The sequence below is a fragment of the Lepidothrix coronata genome, unplaced genomic scaffold, assembly GCF_001604755.1.
Source record: "Lepidothrix coronata isolate B3197 unplaced genomic scaffold, Lepidothrix_coronata-1.0 Scaffold78, whole genome shotgun sequence".
Lineage (NCBI taxonomy): Eukaryota > Metazoa > Chordata > Aves > Passeriformes > Pipridae > Lepidothrix > Lepidothrix coronata.
Window position 1 is genome coordinate 424,904 of NW_016690258.1, and position 19,202 is coordinate 444,105.

The 19,202-nt window shown below is 59.2% G+C and overlaps 3 protein-coding genes across 6 annotated transcripts in view; 1 reads left to right on the plus strand and 2 right to left on the minus strand.

Annotated features, from left to right (window-relative positions):
* DAG1 (dystroglycan 1) overlaps positions 1-8,937 on the minus strand; it is a 49,988-nt gene extending 41,051 nt beyond the window's left edge. The window contains exon 1 of one of the 3 annotated variants that reach the window (XM_017819963.1): positions 8,842-8,937. The gene's annotated coding sequence lies outside the window, so the exon portion shown is untranslated. Of the gene's footprint in view, positions 1-1,959; positions 2,043-6,467; positions 6,671-8,841 lie in introns of those variants that run through there. The other 2 variants (XM_017819962.1, XM_017819964.1) reach the window with 2 other exon arrangements.
* A 948-nt stretch (positions 8,938-9,885) lies between these two features.
* MST1 (macrophage stimulating 1) lies at positions 9,886-14,705 on the plus strand. 2 transcript variants are annotated; one of them, XM_017820059.1, is made up of 18 exons: positions 9,886-10,028; positions 10,545-10,680; positions 10,838-10,950; positions 11,081-11,195; positions 11,403-11,539; positions 11,614-11,734; positions 11,833-11,951; positions 12,043-12,208; positions 12,306-12,436; positions 12,519-12,621; positions 12,734-12,870; positions 12,994-13,029; positions 13,112-13,223; positions 13,316-13,393; positions 13,459-13,605; positions 13,685-13,791; positions 14,255-14,394; positions 14,464-14,705. In XM_017820059.1, the coding sequence occupies exons 1-18, from the start codon at positions 9,977-9,979 to the stop codon at positions 14,623-14,625; spliced, it is 2,112 nt and encodes a 703-aa protein (XP_017675548.1). In that variant the 5' UTR covers positions 9,886-9,976; the 3' UTR covers positions 14,626-14,705. The 2 variants fall into 2 exon arrangements, with proteins under 2 accessions (XP_017675548.1, XP_017675549.1); XM_017820060.1 differs by having other exon boundaries at positions 9,887-10,028; positions 12,046-12,208.
* On the minus strand, positions 14,695-19,198 carry APEH (acylaminoacyl-peptide hydrolase). Its single transcript, XM_017820061.1, has 22 exons — positions 19,169-19,198; positions 18,946-19,054; positions 18,735-18,864; positions 18,562-18,643; positions 18,382-18,457; positions 18,127-18,269; positions 17,839-17,976; positions 17,673-17,764; positions 17,541-17,581; positions 17,353-17,474; positions 17,117-17,177; positions 16,911-17,005; positions 16,781-16,832; positions 16,621-16,709; positions 16,268-16,409; positions 16,078-16,155; positions 15,925-16,005; positions 15,758-15,846; positions 15,432-15,622; positions 15,252-15,354; positions 15,073-15,179; positions 14,695-14,992 (listed from the first exon to the last, which is right to left on the minus strand). Exons 1-22 carry the CDS (start codon positions 19,196-19,198, stop codon positions 14,854-14,856), a joined length of 2,190 nt encoding a protein of 729 aa, XP_017675550.1. The 3' UTR covers positions 14,695-14,853.
* Between the last annotated feature and the right edge of the window lie 4 nt (positions 19,199-19,202).

A 19,202-nucleotide genomic window follows, 5' to 3' on the forward strand; every position in this document is an offset into this window, starting at 1 on the left:
GAGAAACAAGAGGCCAGTTTGCATCTGGCTCAGCTTCCTGGCTGGATGCAGGGTCTGCAGGACCACTTCTCTTTTCCCATACACCACCACAAGGAAAAAGCAGGACCTCTTCTTCCTTCCAGCAGCACCAGCTCAAACCAACTGAGAAGCTGAGCACACCAAGCTTGGACCCTGCTGTCCTTGCAAGAGCACTGCGCAAAGACACCAAGGAAAACCCAAACAATTCCAAAGATAGAGAGAGAAAGAAATTAAACTGACTTTAGCTGGACTTCTCCCATTCATTTCCCACTATTGTCCTAACCAGCACCCAAGCAGCACATACTGAGAGCGAGGGCCACCTCCCACAGCCAGCTGCATCCTGGTAGCAGGCAGCACAACTCCCTTACAGCAGCAGTCTCCTGACTGGATCTATTCCACATTAATAGTCTGCTTGAGCACTTCTGGGCAAACTGCAGCAAGCAGGCGAGTGACCTGACGCAGGTTGCTTTTCAGCCACTAAGCCACTTAAAAAGACATCTAAAAATACATGAAATGCTTTTCTCATGTGACTTTTCTAAGCGAGGGACTGCTCGAAACCCTGCCAACCACAAATGGAACGAGATGCCATGGCAAGACCTCTTTCCTGCACCAACAGCCTCCACATCAACAACTTGTTTGAGTCCAGGAGACCAGCCTAAGATAAAAACCTGGAGCATTATGCTTGGCAGCATCAGCTCCTGATGTAGCACCGTTCTCCCCACAGGGCTGTGCTTCTGTTCAGGATCACCACCCAGATGGGGAGCTGCAATGTTTTGCTGTGTTTCTGCTCCAGAAGGATCTTTAACTAGTTACACCCAGAAGAGTACAAATGTACACTTCTCCCCACCAAGCCTGAAGAAAAAAAATAACTTCCCAGCTCTGCTGACACAGGTAATTCCTCTCCACTGAGGAGAGGAGGTAAATAGGACAACTATTTGCCTTTGAAAGTGCTTTGCAAATCAGTTCAGCTGGCTGCTGCCACAAAGCCCAAGCAGGAAGACACTGGCCACTTCAGTTACTTCAGCTGATTCTCAAAAGCCCACGTCCTTACAGCAGATTTACATCAAGTTTCCCATCAAGACTCTTCCTCCACTCCCAGAGGGGAGCAGAGAGCTTTTCTGCTCTTTTGAGATGTGGACCCACGTGCTTACAAGTTTCTGTACATGCCTGTGTCTGCCTTGAACCAGAGCAAATACTGACACTAGGAAATCAAAGGTGTCTGCTCCTGGATCAGTTCAGGCTGCAGAGCTGAGCCATGTGCTACTGGAGCTGAGGGTGGCTCTTCCTCACTCCAAACCAGACACCTCGCTGTGTGCCCAGGCAGCCCCAAGCTTCAGCTGACCTTTTCCAGTTGGCACAGCCTACAACTGCTGGTCCCAAACAGGGCTTAGAGTCAGCTGCACAGAATTCACTGAGAATCACAGTCGCTGCTTAAAGGAGAATCTCACCCTGAACACTTGCCTAGGGAGTCAGCTTAGCCAGCCTCAATTCCCATATATGACCAGAAATGAGGACTTCAGCACGTGAAGCTTTTTGCTGGGCTCCCAGCTGGAGTGACCACGCCACACATTACACCAGTCCAAAAGGCACTCACTGGGCAGAGCTCTGCACCCAGCCTTGCTCTCCACGTTCTCCCTCATGCTGGTGGTGGACTGCTTTTCCAGCAGGATCTGAGCTGACCAACTCATCATAAAAACACAGGTACGTGTGGCCAAGGTGTGCCTTCAGAACTGCCCCTATCTGCAGTACCTCGATTTCATCTTAACTTCAGGAAAAAATCAAACCCTAAACCTCACTGCCTCCTCTGTTCCCTGCCTTTCTTTGTGGCGCAGGGGAGAAGCTGCCTCAAACGATCTCCTGAAGCATCATATCAAGCCAAAGGTTTTGAACCAGCGTGTGAACAGACTGTAAGAAATCCATAAAAAGTGCAGAAAGGCTTACCTGGAGGCGGCAGGATTAAGTTTCCTATACAAAGTTATGCACCTCCAGGGGAAGCTTTAGGAGCCCACAATTCAGGGAAGAGAAAAAGGCTGGAGGCCGCTGAGCTGGGTCACGCTGGAGCAAAGCGCACAGCACCAGGATGCAGCGCAGAGGTCTGCAGGAAACAGCTTCTTCCTCTGACGGCAGGACAGCACCACGACCCCTCTCCCTTGGGATACCCACGGGCCAGGCACAGCTGACTGCCAGCCCAGGCTGAGCTCACACAGCCACGTCCAGTCACCGCGGCGCCAGCGAGAGATGCACGGCCCTACCTGTCCCGGCAGGTCCCGGCTCTGACCTGCCACTGCTGGGGCAGGGGAAGCAGGAGGTGGAGGAGAGCAGCACTTGCACCATTCCCACTTGACCCAACGACCAGGACATTGGAGGAGCTTTGGTGGAGCAGCACAGAAGGAAGACAAGGGTCAGGATTCCAGTTTCCAGGAATAATGGGCGTGCAGTGCGGTGATACCAGCACTGGGACACTGGTTTGAGGGGAGGGTGGTGACTGAGCCACATCACAGGCTGTGTAGTGCTTCTAGACTGCAGGAGCTCTCTGATCAAGACTTTGAGCAAACCTTCTCATGCCCAAATTAGCTGAGGTAATCACGGAGTACTTCCCTGTGCCACGTTCAGCACACAGAACTGCACACAACTTTTATCCTGCCTTATCACCATTACAGCACAGGGGAGCACCGCTGCCTTCTCAAGGCTTTAGTTCCACAATATACAATTTTACATCGTTGCCAGTAGCAAGCGAAGCCCTTTTTCATGTTAGATTCGACTGCAAAGTTTTCATGAGGCTACAAAGCCCTATTATACTTTTTTTACAGTTTAGTGCCAAGGGTTCGTGAGTTTTGCTAAAACATGTTGCTTTAGCTTTCTCTGGACATTTCTGAAGGAGATTTGTATTCATCTTTAACAACTGTTGTTCTTAGAGGTTCAAGTTTCTTACCTCCCTAAAGGCTGACCTCTGATATACAAACAAAATTTTATTCTAAGATGTGATGAAGTCTTTCCTGAAAGAGCAATCAGCACAAGGCTGCTGGCATATGGATAAACATAAAGCAGTGGCTTCACAAACACCACTGCAAACACAAAATTCCCTGTGCAGGGAACACAAAGTTTCCCATTTTGGCCAAAGAGTTCACTCTAGATAACTGAACTGATACCATACAAACATGTAAGGTGCCACGGCACAGACTTCTGTGTTAGATTACATGACAAAGTTAGTCCAATCATTCTGTATCACTGCCACCAACAAAAACATTAGTGCCCAGCCTGAAAAACACCTGATCTGACCTGGACACCCATTAAAATAAGACTGACTGCCCTATTCCTGATGCTTTATTCCACACAGGATGGACAGGTATGTGTTGTGATCGCACTCCCAAAACTTGCAGGACCACTTATACACCTCATACTACAGCTACTCTGTGCACAAACACCACACAGCAGAAGCTTTCAATGAACTCAAAGTGAGAATTAATAAATCAATAACACAAGTTGTTTGCACCCATTAAGTTCAGCTGATGCCAGTACTACTGAAATTATACTTTCCAACATGTCTTAAAGCATGCGCTACTGTACAGCATGCAAGAGAAAGGAAAGATGCCAAGGAGTTTTGGGAGAACATTGGCAAAGGGGGCTTTGAATTTTAGGAAAAATACTAGAGGAAGATTCTTTGAACCAGCACAGTCCCACCCTCATCTCCAGGACAGTCTTTACCTGCATCTGTAGAGGCAGAAGTCTGACTTTTAGAGAAAAAGAGACACAGCTACACTGATTCTGTGTAGCTTTCCAAGAGGACCCTGTGAAGTTGAACTGAGAGAAGGTTTTAGAATAACCACCTTTTATCCCCTAATTCAGGCCCCAGGCACTATCATAAAAATTCCATTAGAAATATTTCCTTTGGGGTGGGGAAACACCATGCATGGTCTGTCATGCAGGAATCAGCTCCTACAGCACAGAGGCCTCACAGAGGTCAAGATCTAACCAGAAAGCCTAAGGGACTCGAACAGGGAATCACTACAACCTCAAATATGCTTCTTACTACCCACCTGGATGCCCACACCCATATAAGGCTTTCCTGTAGGAATCCCAAGAGCCACAACACAAAGATAACAGATCACACCTTAACACTTCTGCACATTATTTCAGCAACACTTAGAGAAGACCTGATGAAACTTTTTCCTAGAAATTCCCAGCTAGAGACCAGCACTGAAGAGCTGCTTTAGAAAAAAAGTTTATAGGAGAGGCACAGAAGCCCTGTTGGAAAAACCCAGCAACTATTTCCATCCCGATTAAAGGAGAATCTGAACAGCATCCTGGACTGCTGAATAACCAAGCACTAGGGACAGGAATCTCAGTCCCTTCTCCCCTGAAATTGAGAAGTCCCAAAGAAGCCACGCATGCAAGGAAATCCTTTCAGGGAATCATGGAAGCTCTGGGAAGAGATGTGTTTCCTGATGAGTGTGAAAGAGTCCATTTGGGGGCTGAACTTGCTCAGGAGGGAAGAATGAAGCAGTGCCACCCCAGCTCAGAGAGCCCCTACACCACAACCTGAAGTTGTGACAGTGGCACAAGGCTTTCACATCACCTGTTGTAATTCAACACTCCAGTGGAAAACTGCTGGTTCAAACTATCACCCAGCCTCTTCTTACTCAAGCTCATCCAAAGATCAATCCCTAGCCCTTGGGACTGATATAAAATGATCAGTATCTCCTACTAGAAACCCTCATCAAAATTACCAAATGCTAATCCCCACCCTTAAGGAACACACTTCACAGAAGATTAAGCTTTCTGAAGTTGAAATGCACGATCTAGCTAAAAAAAAAAAAAAAAAGAAGAGCCCGAGTGAATTCAGCACCAACACGTCCAGCACTTGTGTCACCTGTAACTGCACAAGAGTAAACTGAAACCTCTCCGTAAGCACTTTTTCACCCCCAAGGAGGGAGGGCAGGAATGAGGAGGGAAGGCAGGAATGAGGAGGGAAGGCAGGAATGCCGCTTGTCAGGTCCATAACAAGGAGCACCTGCACCTTCAAGTACTGCAGGAAGGGGCTCCTGAGCCAATTTTCTGGAAAGCTCCAGGGAGCCAGTATCCAAAATATTTCAGAAGCTGCCCACGTAACCCCCTGTGAATTGAGCCCTTCTCAGAAAGCACAGCAGGAAAGACACATCGTACCCTTACTCGAGGTTGCAGTGATGGCAAAAGCACTGTGGTGAGACCACAACACAAGAAAAGGGCAAGAGAGAACTCATTAGTGGAAACACTAAAATACATCTTTATGGGTCAGAGGAGGCTGGGAACCTGGTTTTCTAAAGAAAACCCCAAAACAAAGCTGAACACTGCGGGGCTGGGACAAGTTTTACTGCTATTTCCAAGCCTCACTCTGTGCATGTCAAGGTTTGACAGTTCTTTGAATCCCACCAAGAAGTACCCTCCAGGCCTAAAGGATACCTGCAGGACAATGAAACTGGGGGGGACAACTCAACCCTGAAGAAGAAAATATCTGTTACGGCCAAGAGCATCATTCCAAGGGAGAGCTCTGCTGATCCAGGGCCTCCCTGCCTTCAAGGATGGTCAAACTCCCCTTCTGAACACTTTCCTAAGCCCATGAAAATAGAGTTGAGAAGAAAGACCAACTTTCTGCCAAGTTAGCAGGATCAGTTGGTCAGTCCATTAGCTCAGCACCACAGCTGGTGTGTGGGAGGAGGCGAGAGGGCACAGCCGAAAGCAGGGAAAGAGAAGGGCCCTGTTAAGAGCATCAAAACATGAGAGTGGCTGAGGCAACCACTGCCCTGAGCTAACCCACCTCTTTTTCCTTCTCCAGGCTGAGCCTTGCTTCCTCTGCCCCTGCACTGCTGGGCTGTTGAAGCTCCTCCTGGCTGGGGTATTTACAAGCTCCTTCTGCGAACAATCCAGGTTCCTAAAGCAGCACTGCTGGGCTGAGGTGACCTTGAGCAGGAAATTGCATTTGGGAGAACAGGGTGCCCCCGCTGCCTCCCCACACTCCAAATAAAGCCATGCCACTCACCTTGCCCTGTCTCCTCCTCCTCAGTCACCCAGAACAGCTCCTGAACCAGGCACAAGAGCCAAGGAACTTTGTGCTGGTCCCCAGGTGCTCAGCTCAGGCCCTGCACAGGAAAGGGAGTGGCCCTGCCTGGCCAGGGGACTCAGATCATCTCCTTCAGACACTGTTGCACCATATCAGCTCAGATGCTCATAAAAGATGCACTGACAAAAACAGCAGTAACATCAAACATATACAACCGTTTTTCCTGCTGGCAAGCTAAAATTTTATCCTAGAAAAGCTGAACCAGAGACAATTTAAGCCAACAGATAAGTGCAGGGAAACATACAGATAGAAAAAGGCACCACACTAGGATATGCACCTACCTAGAGTGTTCACACGGGTTAACATATTAACTTTCCATCCAGCAGCCCCTTAGTAGTTTGTTCAAACTTACTCAATCTCACAGAACAGGTCCTAAAAGCACAGGGTCCTCGGGTTGATATTTTATTTTTCACAGCTTCAACATGCTCGCGGTCCTCTGCGAATCGGGTTTAAGGTACAGAGCTCTCCAGACTGCACAAACATCCTAAGAACAAACATTTTCAGCATACCAAGAGCTCAGATACTCTAGGTCAATCCAACTATGTTTATTTGTATTTCACCCAAATCACCACCAAAGTACTCGGAGCTCAAGGAGCAACAGCCTCCCACTGATTCAGCAAGAGACCAGAAGTAATTGGTAGACAGTGTGCAAGCACCACAAAGAATGCCAGAGGCATTTATTTACATGACCCCTGTTTGCCCAAGAAGAATTCAGCGTTTGCATTTTCCTCACTCGAATTAATCATCACTAGACTTAAATCCTCAGTACTATTCCCCAGCTAACAGGAGTAAAGGCACAAACCACCCAAAATCATCCCAACAAAATTTTTCAGAGAGCTGGTACCGCTAGAACGAGACACTCTTTTACTCCATTAGATGGAGTTCCTCCTCAGGCTGGCACAGCACCCTGCTACCTCTCCAGGACAATTTCTCTCGTTATCTCTTCAAGGGACATGGAAAAGGCAAAGAGACACCATTCCTGCTGTTGAGTAACATCACTCCTGCCAGGGCAGAACCATTACACCTTCTCTGCCAGGCTGACAACACACTGCACCTCACACCTGTGCTGCAGACACTAAAGCATGAAAAATCCCCCAGGACTCAGCTGCTGCAACCACACGTTCCTCTTCTCCCTCTGACCCCAGCGGGACCACTGGTCTTTAGTGCAAAGCCCCAAGTCACCTCTCAGGTTTGTCTGCTGTCACAGTCACACAAGGCAGGACGCAGCAGGGCTCCCTCTGATGTTACCCCCTCACTGCCAGAGAGACAGGCCAGAATTCCTCCAGAGCAGCCGCCCGTGGAAGACAAGAGTGTTGGCCCAGCCCCGACCGTGTGCTTCGTGGCTGAAGCTGCAAAAGGTCTCATTCTACCTGTCACATGTCCTCCTTCACTTCCAACAGCAGCCAAGCCCAGCATATCAGGCAGTGAGAAACAAGGAGAATAGACTGGATAAGTTACCAATGAGCACCAGCATTTCTAAAAGCAGAAAAGTGCTTGAGGTTAAAAGAAATCCTATACAAAAACCACTGGCACGCAGCAAGAGCAGAACACCTTTACCGTTATCAGCCCCACAGCTCTTGATGATTCTTCAGGCCTAACGCCAACAATTAAGCCCAATTTTGTGCTTAATATTTACATAATGCTTAAAGAAACGGGTATGTCTAAGCCAGTTTGTGCTGTCAGCAACATCTCGTTATTGGAGCGTTTGTGCCAGCTCCCCGAGAAGTGAGAGCAAACTCCTGCAGCAAGGAGACGGTGCGACCTGGAATCAGCCAGGCTCTTCTGATTACTCCTCTGAGTAAACAGTGGTGTTCCCAGCACTTCAGCTTGCTCTCAAGCTCCTTCCGTTGGCATACTACCCTATATTTAGGATAGAGGAGCGCAATGACAAGCATTGGGAAGAATGAATAAGTGGTTTAGGATGCTCAGTATAGCAGCGTGAAGAAACCTAAGAATTAGAAACTTCTAAAGCGAGGAAAGGAATCTGTAAAGCTAGAAGTGGGAAGAGACAGCACTCCATATAGTAAGTTAAATAACAAGTTTTGTTAAGAACAGTATTCCCAAGGCAAGAGATGCTAGTGGTCCATCATGTAACAGCAGTGGAAAGAACCCCAAGAGGAGAGGCTGCGAGAAGATAGCCAAATTCTTGATTTTTTCACGCAAAAAGAAGACTTTAATTTCACTTTGGACAGGTGAACAATGTCATACCGTTTTCCTAAGTCTAGGAGCCTAAAGGGAAACATAGCACCTCGGCGAAAAACTGTGAATGCTGCTGCCAGGTCCCACATCCCCTTCCCTGCACCTTCCCACCCCGAGCAGAAGGACATGGTTACACTCCAAAAACACACACGGGAAGTTTGCAAACTTCAAACCAGTGGCAAAACCCACTAAACCCAGGCCTGCTGACTCGATGGGCGCTGGAGCCACTTCGCAGCCTGTTGCTTCCGAGGAGCCAGGGAGGCCACGAGGAATATTAAGCATTCACACCTTTTGGTGCGGCAGAATTATTAAGCGGCCTTTAGTCACCTGCCCCGCGGACTGCAGACAAAGTTTGCCTGTCGGTGTGTCCCGCCCGGCACAGTCACGCTCCCAGCTCCCCGAGCCAAGGTCAGCCCTGGGAAGCGGCGGGGCCGACGGAGCCCCACGGGGCGCGGGCCGAGGGACTGCCCGGGACCGCCACCTGTCCCCAAGGGACTCCCAACTCGGCCGGGTCCCCGGACACCCACCTGCGCTCCCACGGCGCGAGTCCCGGTGAGCGGGGACAGCCCGGGGCACCCACACGGGTATTGTCACACCCAGGGCCGGCGACCGCCGCCACCAGCACCGGGGCCGCTCCCGGCGGAACCCCGCGGCTCGCCCGGCACAGCCTGGCCCAGCCCGGCCGCTCGGTGCCCCGGCCCGCTGCGCCTCCCGCCCGGGCCCGCCGGGCACCCCCGGGAGCGGCGCCCACCCGGGGCCGGGGGGCGGCGGCGGGAACGCGGCGCGGGGGGAGCGCGGCCCGGCGCGGGAGCGGCGCGGGGCCGGCCCCGCAGGCCGCGGAGGGCGCGCCGGGGCTGAGGCGGCGCCGCGCCGGGAGAGCCGCCCCGCCGCCCGCGCTCTTCCAGGCCCGGGTCCGCCGCGCCTCTGCCCAGGCCGCGCCGCGGGCCCCCGCTCCCCGCCGCCAAGGGCAGGGCGGTCCGGCAGGTGCCGCCGCAGCCCCGCTCCGGCCGGCCGCGGTCCCGCCCGGACCCCGCTCTCACCGTGCACGCCGGGCCCGGCCCCGCTCCCGGCCCCGCTCCCGCCGGCTCCGCGGCCCCGACGCACCGAGCGGGCGGCGCGGCGCGAGCGCGACCCCGCGCGGGCACGTACCCGGGGGGGCGGGGCCGGCGCGCGCGCGCGCGCGCGGCGCCTTGGCAACCGGCGGCACGAGCGCGCCGCGGCCAATCGGCGTCCGGCCACGGCGATCGCCCCGCCTACCCCTCGGCCCCTCCCCGCCCTGCCCTGGCCGCTCAGTCACGCCCCCTCAAATTATAGCCCCGCCCCTCCGCCCCGCCCGCTCCCCTTGGGACGCGCTCCAAGCCCAGCTCATACCCGCCCCTCCCACGCCCTATGCCCCGCCCCGCGCCTTCCAGACCCCGCCCCCTCAGCCACAAGCCCCGCCTTCATCACCCCAAGCTCCACCCTCCCCACGCGTGCTCGCCGCGGGGTGACCCCGGCCCCGCCCCGGCCCCCGGCCCCGCCCTCTGTCGCAGGCTCCGCCCCCCCGCGTGCCCGCCCGGCTGACCCGGGGCCCACTGGCCCCGCTGGCCCCACGCCCGCCCGCAAATATTTGTCCGGGGCCGTCCCGCAGCTCCAGCCTCCCGGGGACGCGGGGCCGCCGCCATGCAGCCCGTGCTGGGGGTCCTGCTCGTCCTGGCCGCGGCCCTGGCCTCAGGTAGGGCTCTCCAGGCTGGGCCGCCGTGGGGCTGCCGCGGGACTGAAGCGTGCGGGACAGCGCGGGGCCTAGCAGGGCCAGGGGCCAGGTCTGGAGTCAGCAGGCCCTGCCCTGTCCCGCGGCAGAGGGGGACAGCGGGAACCAGGGCACTGCAGCGATTGCTGTGCACCCTGTAGGGCAGGGACCCCCCTGCTCCACGGCACATGGATCCCGTGGTCCACTGAACAGTGATCCTCTGCTCCATGGGACATAGATCCCATCCTCTGTGGGGCAGAAATCCCATGCTCCATGTGACATGGATTCCATGGTCTGTGGGGCAGGGATCCCATGTTCCATAGGACAGAGAGCTCCTGCTCCATGGAACATGGATCCCATGCTCCATTGGGCAGGGATCCCCTGCTCCTTAGGACAGAGAGATCTCCCATTCCATGGGGCAGGGATCCCACACTCCACAGGGCCCTGGTGCCCACACTGTGCTCCCCCGCGGGCACACTGAGCTCCTGCCACACTCCCCAGGCCAGCGCTCACCCCTCAATGACTTCCAGCGCCTGCGAGCCACTGAGCTGCTGGCAGTGGCCGCGGACCCCCCGCCACGGGAGCAGGGCTCTGCAGAGCAGTGTGCCCAGCGCTGTGCCACCAGCCTGGCCTGCCGGTGAGCGGGACATGGGGCCACCGGGGTGGGTGGGAGTGCAGGGGGCCACGACACCGGGGTCACTGTGCACTTGGATGCTGGGTGCTCATATGCGACCCAGGTCCCCTAGGCCCTGGCCTCGCACAGTGCCATGCCAGACTCCTGCTGTGCCTCCCAGGGCTTTCCACCACGACCAGCAGAGCCAGCTGTGCCAGCTGCTGCCGTGGACACAGCACTCGCTCCGTGTCCAGCTGCAGAAAAACATCCACTACGACCTGTACCAGAAGAAAGGTGGGCTGCTGCCACAGGTGGATATGGGGACACCACAGACTGGGCACAGGCCACCTGGCACAGGGCTTCCCACTGTCCATGTGCCCTGGCTTGGCCCCGGGGCTCTGATAAGATGCCTGGCTCTGCCCAGACTATCTTCGGGACTGCATCGTGGGTGATGGCTCCAGCTACCGCGGCACACGGGCCACGACAGAGAAGGGGCTGCGCTGCCAGCACTGGCAATCCATGACACCGCATGACCACAGGTGCCTCCATGTCTCCAGCTGCCCCATGGCACCCACCAGTGGCCCTGAACAGCATGGGGCAATGGGAAATGGGATGGGGACAGCGCAGGAGCAATGGGAACAGCATGGGGCCAGTGGCACCAAACAGGGGTGGCATAGCATTGTGGCTGTGCCCACCCTAGGGCAGGGGGCTCCTGGTAGCCTTCCTACCCACCCTGCTGCCTGCAGATTCCTGCCATCCCCCCGCAACGGGCTGGAGGAGAATTACTGTCGAAACCCCGACCGGGACAAGCGGGGCCCGTGGTGTTACACCGTCGATCCCAACGTCCGGCACCAGAGCTGCGGCATCAAGAAGTGTGAGGACGGTGAGTGCCACATCCCAGGGTGACCCTGGGCTATATGTCCTTTCCACACTGAACCCCCCCTTGGCTGTTGGCAGCTGTCTGCATGACCTGCAATGGGGAGGACTACCGTGGAACCGTGGACCACACCGAGTCGGGGACGGAGTGCCAGCGCTGGGACCTGCAGCACCCGCACAAGCACCCCTACCACCCCAACAAGTACCAGCCCCAGCCCCGGGCAGCACACAGTGCCCTGGCTGTGCCAGGTGCCACGGTGGTGGTGCCACCTCAACTGCTGCTCCCTGCCTCTGGCCCAGGTACCCCGACAAGGGGCTGGATGACAACTACTGCCGCAACCCCGACAGCTCCGAGCGGCCCTGGTGCTACACCACTGACCCCGGGCGGGAGCGCGAGTTCTGCCACATCCGCCTCTGCAGTAAGTCCATGCTGGCGTCACACACAGCTGGGACTGGGGGTCCCAGGTGCCACCCTGACCCTGCTGCTCTGCCCTTCTCTGGCCACACAAGCAGAAAAACACCCACGTCCTGTCAATGTCACCACCGGCTGCTTCAGGGGCAAGGGCGAAAGCTACCGAGGCCGAGTGAACGTCACCGTGTCAGGGATCCCCTGCCAGCGCTGGGACTCCCAGGTGCCCCACAAGCACAACTTCGTGCCTGAGAAGTACCCGTGCAAGTAAGGGGTGGGGGATGAGCCCAGGAAGAGTGGCAGAGCGCAGTGCCCATGAGTGTGGGATTGAGGGGGGACACCTACGTGGCCCCTACACCTGCAGGGACCTAAAGGAGAACTATTGCCGCAACCCCGATGGCTCGGAGGCACCGTGGTGCTTCACCGCACGCCCTACCGTCCGCATCGCCTTCTGCTTCCACATCCGCCGCTGCCCCGACGAGCAGGATGCCCAAGGTGAGCCATGCCAGGCACCCGCCCCCAGGCACCAACCCCAAGGTGCCTGCCGGGGGTGCCAGCCCTCCCTGCCTGTCCCCAGAGTGCTACCACGGCCACGGCAAGCACTACCACGGCCACGTCAGCAAGACACGCAAGGGCATCACCTGCCAGCCGTGGGCTGCCCAGACACCCCACGTGCCCCAGTGAGTGTGCGAGGAGGGGCCGCAGGGACAGGGATGGGATGGAGATGGGGTTGGGCCGGGGATGGAAATGAGGATAGGGATGGTGACAGTGACGGTGACTTCCTCCCATCAGGATCTCACCTGTCACCCACCCTGAGGCACACCTGGAGGAGAACTACTGCCGCAACCCTGATAATGACAGCCATGGCCCCTGGTGCTACACCATGGACCCCCGCACCCCCTTTGACTACTGCGCCATCAAGCCCTGTTGTGAGCCCCTACCCACATGCCAGCAGAGCTAGGGGAGGACCCTGGCCACCTGCTGGGGTGGTTTTGGTCCCCTCAGGGTGGCTGGATGTTGCCTCAATGCCACCCTGTGCTTTCTCTCTGCAGCCAGCAGCCAGGTGCCCTCCATCCTGGAGAATGCAGGTGGGAGGCCGTGGGTGCCAGTTGGGTGCCGTGGGGCAGGTGCTGATGGCACAGCCCTGGCTGATGCCCACCCTGCCTGCAGACGCAGTGGCATTCGAGCAGTGTGGCCAGCGGGACGCAATGCTGCAGTGGAAGGGGCGCATCGTCGGTGGCCAGCCTGGCAACTCACCCTGGACTGTCAGCATCCGCAACCGGTGAGTGGGTGTCCCACCTGCACTGCCGTGTGGCCAGTGTCCCCCCAGAGCTTGGCCAGTGTCCCCCCAGAGCTAACCCCTCGTTCCCACAGGGAGGGAGTGCACTTCTGCGGAGGGTCCCTGGTGAAGGAGCAGTGGGTGATCAGCACACCCCAGTGCTTCTCCTCCTGGTAAGGCTGGGGCTGGGGCATGGGGTGCTGGGACCCCCCCATGCCCTCATTTCCCTGTCCTGCAGTGACGCCGACCTAACGGGCTATGAGGTGCAGCTGGGGACACTCTTCAGGGATCCCGGCCCTGGGGACCCTGACCAGCAGACCATCCCCATTGTGCGGATCGTCTGCGGACCCTCTGAGTCCCAGCTGGTGATGCTGAAGCTGGCAAGGTGAGTGGCTGTGCCCTGGCCTCCATCCTCCCCACCACTGGCCAGGCTGGCACCATGTCCCGCTGCCCTCTCGCCGCAGGCCAGCCACTCTGAACAGGCGTGTGGCCCTCATCTGCCTGCCCCCCGAGCGCTATGTCGTGCCTGCGGGCACTGTCTGCGAGATCGCCGGCTGGGGGGAAACCAGAGGTACCTGCCACGGGCAGCCCCTGCCAGGGCATCCCCATCCAGTACATCCCCTGCCCACACCATTCCCCTGCAATGGCATCTCCTCATCCATACCGTTCGCTGCCCACAGCATCCCCATGTCAATGGCATCCTCTGCCCACAGCAAGCCCTGGTCCTTGGCATGCCCCTGCTCACAGCATCTCCCTTCCATTGCATCCCACTTCCATGGCACTTTCCTGCACACGCCATCTCCCTGCCCACAGCATCTCCTGGCCATGGCATCCCTCTTCCATGACATCTCCCTTCCACAGCATCCTTCTGCCTATGATATCCCCCTGCCCATGACATCCTCCTGTCCATGACATCCTCCTGTCCATGCCATCCCTTTCCCACAGCACCTCCTGCCCATGGCACGCTCTGCCCATGCCATACCCTCCGATATCCCTGCTTTCCTCCTGGCGCATCCCGTGCTTGCTGCCCGCAGGCACGGCAGACAGCAGCGTGCTGAACGTGGCGCAGCTGCCGGTGCTGGCCCACGACGACTGCAACAAGGCGCTGCGCGGGCGCCTGAAGGAGAGCGAGCTGTGCACTGCCCCGCTGCGCGCCGGCGTGGGCGCCTGTGAGGTGAGCCGGGCTGGGGACCTTCCCTGCAGGATCCAGCACCAGGGTGACACTGCTCTCTTTGTGCCACAGGGCGATTATGGGGGACCGCTGGCTTGCCTCACCGCTGACTGCTGGGTGCTGGAGGGGGTGATCATCCCCTCCCGTGTCTGTGCCCGCACCGACCAGCCCGCCCTCTTCATCCGTGTTTCCCTCTATGTCGACTGGATCTACAAAGTGATGAAGATGGGCTGAGCTGGCTCAGTCCCACTGGCCTGGCACAGCTGCCACTGTGCAATAAAGACACGGCTGTGGCCGGGGGGGTTGACACTGCAGAGGGTGGTCTCACACATTTATTTAGCACCGAACAACCCATGTCCCATTCTGCCCTCAGCTATACTTGCTCCATCCTCTCGTCCCTGGTGTGGTCCCCAGGGCCAGTGGTCACCCTGGGGTCAGTATAGCCCAGGACCACTGTGGGCACTAGGGACTGTGCTGGCCTGTCCTGTCCTGCCTTGGCTGCCCAAGGTGCTGGAGGAGCCAGCGGGCACAGTTCTTGAAGACATCGGCCTCTGTCTCCACACCGGTCAGGGCGTGGCCACCCTCTGGGTACCACAGCAACCTGCAGGGTGGGATGGGATGGAGGGATGCTCAGCCAGCACCCTGGGGCTCCCTCCCAGCTCCCACCTGCACCCCACTCACCGCGCCGGCACGCCTCTGGCCCGCAGCAGCCGGTACAGCTCCAGTGCCTGCGTGGGGCTGACGCGCCGGTCCCGGGCGCCCACGCACAGCAGCACCGGTGTCCGCACCTGCAGCACAGTCCCGGTGAGTGCCTGGCACCCCACGCCTGGCACCCTGCACCCGTTCTGATCTTGCCTTACCTGGGCTGCCTGGGCGATGGGCGAGCGCAGTAGCATGGTGGCCACCTCCTCAGCACATGGCACCCGCTCAAAGGAGTAGGGCAGCCCCAGGGAGGTGTAGCGCCTGCGGCACAGAGGCGCTGGTGGGTGTTGTGGGGACGGGTGGTGTGTGGCAAGGCACAGGATGGGGGTGGCACTCACCAGTCAGGGATGTCAGAGGTGCCCAGCAGCGCGGGCAGGTTGGAGACGGGGCCGCGCAGGGCACAGGCTTGGTAGCGCTCGGGCTCACGGATGAGGAGGTGGAGGGCGATGAAGGCTCCATGGGAGCCAGCCAGCAGGGCCAGGCGGTGCGGGTCCAGGGGCTCGCTGTGCAGCGCCTGCTCCACTGCCAGCTGCACCCGTGGGGTACCCACTATTGGCACCCCACCACTGGCACCCAAACATCAGCGTCCTCCCAGCAGACCCCACCACCTCCACTCAAACATCAGCATCCTCCCAGCAGCACCCCCCCAGCAGCCCCAGCCCACCTGGGTGTCCGCCACGTCCTGCTCACCCACACGAGAAAGCAGGGAGCTGATACTGGCCTGGCCAAAGCCCAGGGAGCCACGGTAGTTCACTGGGGAGATGGGAGCCATGGGTGCCATGTCTCCAGCGGGACACAGGACCACACATCCCCAAGCTCCCCAGTACTCACCCAGGAGCACAGCGAAGCCCAGCCGGCACAGTGCAGCCATGCTTGGGCGCCAGCGGGCATCGAAGACGGCATGGGGGCCACCTGGGGCCAGCATAGACATCACCTGGACTGCCACCAGTGCTGCCAGCGTGTCCCCACCATCCCTTCACTCACCATGGGGGCACACAATGAGGGGGTGTGGTGCTGTGCCATCCAACGGGCTCAGCAGCAGGGCCTCAAAATCTTGGGTGTCTATGCCAGGAAAGGGGTCCTGTTCAGCACCCAGCCCCCTGGGCACCCAGCCCACCCCCTGCTCCCAAGGGTCCCCAGCACCCAGATGTGGTGGGGGCCTGCAAGTGCTCACCATGCGCAGCAGGGCTCTGCCCACTGCAGGATGGCCGGACCGTCAGGGTCTTCCAGGTGACACCAGGCACTGTTGGGGTGTCCTCCACTGGCACCCAGTGGAGGGGCAGCTCCTGGCCTGCCGGCAGCAGCACAGCCACCACCTGGGCACAGGTAGCGGGTGGCACCAGAGCCGTGGCACCACAAGGCTGTGCCATGACAAGGCTGTGCTGTGCTGGATCTGGCTGAGCCATGTGACTCTGTGCCTGGCCATGCCATGGCACACCACGCCATATGTGCCACACCACGCTGTGCCTGGCCACACATCACCGTGCCATATCCCACTGTGCCGCACGGTGCCACGGCTCTGCTCACCAGGCTGGGGGGATGGTGTGGGGCAGAGCACGTGGCCACTAGAAGGTCCCACTGGAGAGTGAGCAGTTCCCAGCACCCCTCGGGCGACCCTGGGGACAGAGAGCATGTTGGTGATCGCAGCTGCTCACTGGGGCACCGTGGGCAGCCCGGCACCACGTACCTGCCGTCAGGTTGGTGACGGTGGCCGCCTCCGTGTCCACAAGCAGCAGGTCCTGTGAGGGGCCAGAGCACAGGGGTGTCACCATAGGAGGAGGGGTCACACCCCTGGCCCTGCCCTCCCCAGGACTCACCATGCGGCTCCGCTGCGGGGTGCTCAGCACGGCTCGCCGGCTGTCGGCTGCCCAGCACCGTGGCGGCAGCACCTCTGTGTAGAGCCCGGCGAAGGCTACGAGTGGGGCAGAGTGCTGGGCTAGTGAACTGGGGGTCGTGGGCATCTGGCTGGGGAGAGTGTCAGCCCCCTGGCAGCACCCAGCCCTGCCCACTGTGCTGTGCTCACCCTCCGTGGGTTCCTGCACCACATCGAGCACTGTCACCGTCTGCTTCGTCTGCCAGGTGAGCTGCGGAGAGCTGGGGGTCAGGGATGGGCCCACGCTGGGAGAAACTGAGGCGGAGGGGCTTGGGATCCCCTCGCCCCAGCTGGGCACTACAAGAGGCTGTGACAGCCAAGCTGGACACCACACTGGCAGCACAGGGTGGCACAGTTGTGCCTGGTGCCCGTGGGGCCCAACTCACCATGCACAGGCGCAGGCACTGCCGGTGGGGCCCCCCCACAGCCCCCTCCAGGTAGAGCAGGCGCTGGCCGTCAGGGCTCAGCCGGGGGGAGCAGGCGGCACCATTCTCTGCTGACAGCAGCTCTGTGGGCAGCAAGGGGTCAGCACCACAGGGACCCCCTGGGCACCCCCCAGGGCCTCAGTGCTCACCATAGCATCCGCTTGACAGGTCCAAGTGGAAAATCTCTGACCTGGGGAGGAGGAGTGGGTCAGGTTGGACCTCTGCTGTGCTGATACCGCACAGGCATCCTGGCATAGTGCTGGATGCTGAGAGGGACCCACCTCCTGTTGGAGCAGGCGCTCAGACCCAGGCGGAAGGGCTCATGCCACCAGCCCACGAACACCACGCCACAATCACCGGGGGACCACAGGGCCTGTGTGACAGCCAGGCTGATTCCACAGCCCCAGGCTGGATCCCCTGGGGCGATCCCTGCATCCCCATCCTGACCTGGCCAGGGGAGAGGTGCTCTGGGACACCCTCCAGCACTGAGAGGCTGCTGCTCTCCAGGTCCAGGACGCAGAGAATGGGCACACTGCGAGTGCTCAGTGCCTCCCCCCAGTCCTCATGGTACAAGAACTGCTCGCCCTGCAGCACAGCCTTGTCACCACCACACCCTGCAGCCCCAGGCATGGGGTTCTGTGCAGGGCACACTCGTGGGGTGTATGGCACACTCACACGCTCATGGGTGTGCTCATGGGGTGCACAGAACACACTCATGGGGCACATGGCACCTACCTCCTCATCCTCATCCTCCTCTGCTGACAGGGCTGCCCTGGGCACATCCCAGGGGCAGGGGGGCCGGCGTTTGGGCCGGCTCTTCTCAGCCACGTACAGGAGCCGTGTCTCTGACTGGGACCAGGCCAGGCAGGCAAAGGGCCCTGGCAAAGTGAGAGGTGCCAAAGCCCAGCCCGGCACAGGCACAGCCACGCACCAGCAGGCACTTAGCCCTTGCCCGTGCTGCAGACAGGGACCATGGGAAAGGGGCTCTACCCTCCGTGTAGACCTCCCCGTGCTTCCCCAACGCCGTGAGGTCCACGCTGTGGCTGCGCCCGCCGCTGTCCCACACCTGGGGGAGCGGGGGGTCAGCACGGGCACACCGTGTCCGCGGCATCCACCGCCCCGCGCTGGCACCGCAGCCACGCCGGGGAGGGACCGGGACGGCCGCGTTACCTCCAGCAGCTCGTGGCCCTGCCGCGGGCAGCGGTTGAGCACGGCGCGGTGCTGCCCCGTGGGCGAGTCCTGGCTGAGGAGCCTGAGGGCGGGAGGGAGGGAGGCTGCGGTGGGCGGCACGCCGCAGAGGCACCGAGCACGCCGCCCCATCGCGCAGCCCGTCCGTGCCGTACTGGTTGTGGATGCCGGCGCTGAGCGCGGTCCTGCTGGCGGCGAGGCCGCGGCCGCCGTCCGTGCGCCGCACGCTGTAGTGGCGGCTGAAGCGCAGGAGCCGGCGGCGGGGCAGGTCGGGGCGGCTGCACTCTGCGGGAACGGGGGGGTCAGCGCCCGCTCACACCGGTCCCGCGGGCCACAGGCGCAGCGGGGGCCGAGCCTGCGACTCACCAGTGTAGAGCAGGAAGGTCTGTCCCCCCGCCGCGGCCCCGAGGGCGGCACGGGTGATAGCAGGGAACTGGCTCAGCTCCCGGTAGCAGGCAGCGGGGCCGCCGGCCGCCTGGGCGCGGGAAGAGGCATGTTGGAGGGGGAGAGCTCACCCCCATGCCCATGCCCAGCTCCTGAAACGGGGCTGTGCTCACCCACGCAGACCCCCCCGAGGCCCCTTGCCCACCTCCATGCCCGGCTGGTTCCCTGTGGCCATGGGC